General features: G+C 38.6%; 1 protein-coding gene across 1 annotated transcript; it reads left to right on the forward strand.

Annotated features, from left to right (window-relative positions):
* The first annotated feature begins 1152 nt into the window (after positions 1–1152).
* Positions 1153–1476, forward strand: LOC106013905. The gene has a single exon (XM_013090759.1). The coding sequence runs from the start codon at positions 1153–1155 to the stop codon at positions 1474–1476; it is 324 nt and encodes a 107-aa protein (XP_012946213.1).
* The last annotated feature ends 834 nt before the right edge of the window (positions 1477–2310 follow it).

The following is a 2310-nucleotide window of genomic DNA, read 5'->3' on the forward strand; positions in this document are numbered from 1 at the left end:
TGTGTGTGTGTCCGTGTTTGCGTTCCAATAAGCTCGAGGGATTATCCAATCGACTATGGTAAACCACGCTGGAACGTTTCTCCTGGCAGCCAGTCACTGTTTCGTCGGTTCTCAGTCAAGGCTGTTAGTGTTACAGCTATTAACGGAGACCTATCGTGCCAGCCAACACTACACAGATTTCTTCCCTCGTTTTCTTCTTTCTTTGAACCAAATTAGGTTCTTCTCTCTCGGCACAATCAGACTTTTTTCTTGGGAATTTGCCTTCGGTGAGTTGTGTATCAGTATTTATTTTTTAAAAATCATATATTCGGTTGTACTGTTCATTGTGATCATTGTGATAAATTTTATTCTATACCTGTTATATAATCGAAATGCTAAACTTTTAGATAGACAGATAGAAGATAAATAGATAGATTGATCTCCGAAAAGAACACTTTGTGTAAGAACCCGTGTCTGCCCAAGAACCTGCTTGCAGTCCCCTTTACCGGATAATATATTCTACGTGCCTAGGAACTAAGAACCTGTAGGGCCCTATTCAATATAAAATCCGTCTAAGAACCCTTTTGATTTAGAGTTAAAAAACTTTCCTGAGCTGTGTTGCAGCTATCCATCCGCCAGTCGGGTGAAGCGAGGGGAGAATGGCTTGACGAGGACTAAGGGACGACGAAATCTTCACAGTGCCATTATTTTTTAGGTACTCAGGTGAACCACTGGCGAGCGGGTCACTCGCTAAGTGTATTTCGATTGGTACAACTTGTTCCTCTCAACTAAAGCGTGTCCTATTGTCTTGAATAAGCTGACACGTTCACATTCTTTCTTTCCTTTCACTCACAAAGTGTTTTGTCATACATACAGGGTGATCCCAAAAAAACTTTACAACTTTTTTCGTAAATATTTTCCTCCACACTTAACCTTCATCTTCAAATTTGAACTCAATATTCCTCATTCAAAAGGAATTAGATTGATGTTCAATTTTGATGATTCCACTAAATAATTCTGCAGTATAATGCGCATTTAAAAAACAACCCATTTTTTGCTTTTGTCCCATTCATATTACACTACACACCAGTACGCATTACCACAAAATGTCGTGACAAATTCTGGACGGACCTGAGGAGACACCGGTACTAGGATCGCCAAGACCAGTGGTTCATGCAAGAAGGGGCCAATCCACACGTTCCTGTCAGATCAATGACCTGGCTAGCGGACCACTTTGGAGATCGTGTGATCAGTCGTAAAAGTGAACACATTTGGGCTCCGCATTCTCCTGACCTGAACCCTTTAGACTTTTTCTTGTGGGGCTATCTGAAGGACAGGATATTTCAAAACCAGTTTGAAAACATTGAAATTATGAAACAAGCAATCCGTGATGAAGTGAGAAACATTCCGCGGAAACTGTGTTTGGGCGTCATCGAGCATTTCAAACGACGGGTTAAAAGATGTTTGGAGTCCAAAGGAGGACATGTGGAGCATTAGTTTTAGAAATTCCAAAACAAAAATGTTAGTTCTTTAACTCCTAAGAGAAGTTAAATATTGTTTAATGTCACAAGGTTGGAACAATTAAATGATATAGAGAAAAAAAAGACAGAAATCAAATCGATCGTCTCATGATTTTCCTTGTGAGAGTGTCTTTTTTAAAAATTGGCGCATTTTGCGTTTATTGGGGTTTTTTTCTTTATGCTTTTTCCGTTCTGAAAATAACTTTATTCTGTATGAATTTTATGTCAGACAAATTCCTTTAGAATAAAGTTTATCTCTTCCAAATTTCATTTTTCTAGAACAATATTTGCGCGAGATTGTCCATTTTTTGGGATCACCCTGTCGTTTCAAACCTAGCAATTGGCGCTATTTTATTCCTAGTTTCACTAACACAGCCTTGCAATTGATGTTATTTCATAATTAGTTTCACCAACATAGCCTTGCAATAATTGGCGTTATTCCATACTATATCTAGCTTTTATAGGCTACCAAATCAGTATAGCAAGTTCTTATTTTACATTCAGAACAACGCATACCACTCTAACATGCTCATACACGTAATATTTTGATTTAATTAAAAAAGATACAAAACCCCCCAAAACAACAAACCAACAAAAAGCAAACAAATAAACCAAAGCAAACCTCTCTATCTGCCCACGGCAGTAAGCATCGCATACGGGTAAGTACAAATCATCACAGACTCAGCCAGGGACGGAATCTGCCAGAAAACCCATATTTTCTGTCTCCCGACGACCATGTACTTAATAATAATAATAATAATAGATAGCATTTGTATAGCGCATATCCCCGCTCAACAGCAGGCTCTATGCG

This window comes from Aplysia californica, unplaced genomic scaffold (genome assembly GCF_000002075.1).
Source record: "Aplysia californica isolate F4 #8 unplaced genomic scaffold, AplCal3.0 scaffold01484, whole genome shotgun sequence".
In the NCBI taxonomy this organism is placed as follows: domain Eukaryota; kingdom Metazoa; phylum Mollusca; class Gastropoda; order Aplysiida; family Aplysiidae; genus Aplysia; species Aplysia californica.

Coding starts and splice junctions, on each gene's coding strand:
- LOC106013905 (XM_013090759.1), top strand. CDS start 1,153: ATGCAAGAAGGGGCCAATCCACACGTTCCTGTCAGATCAATGACCTGG.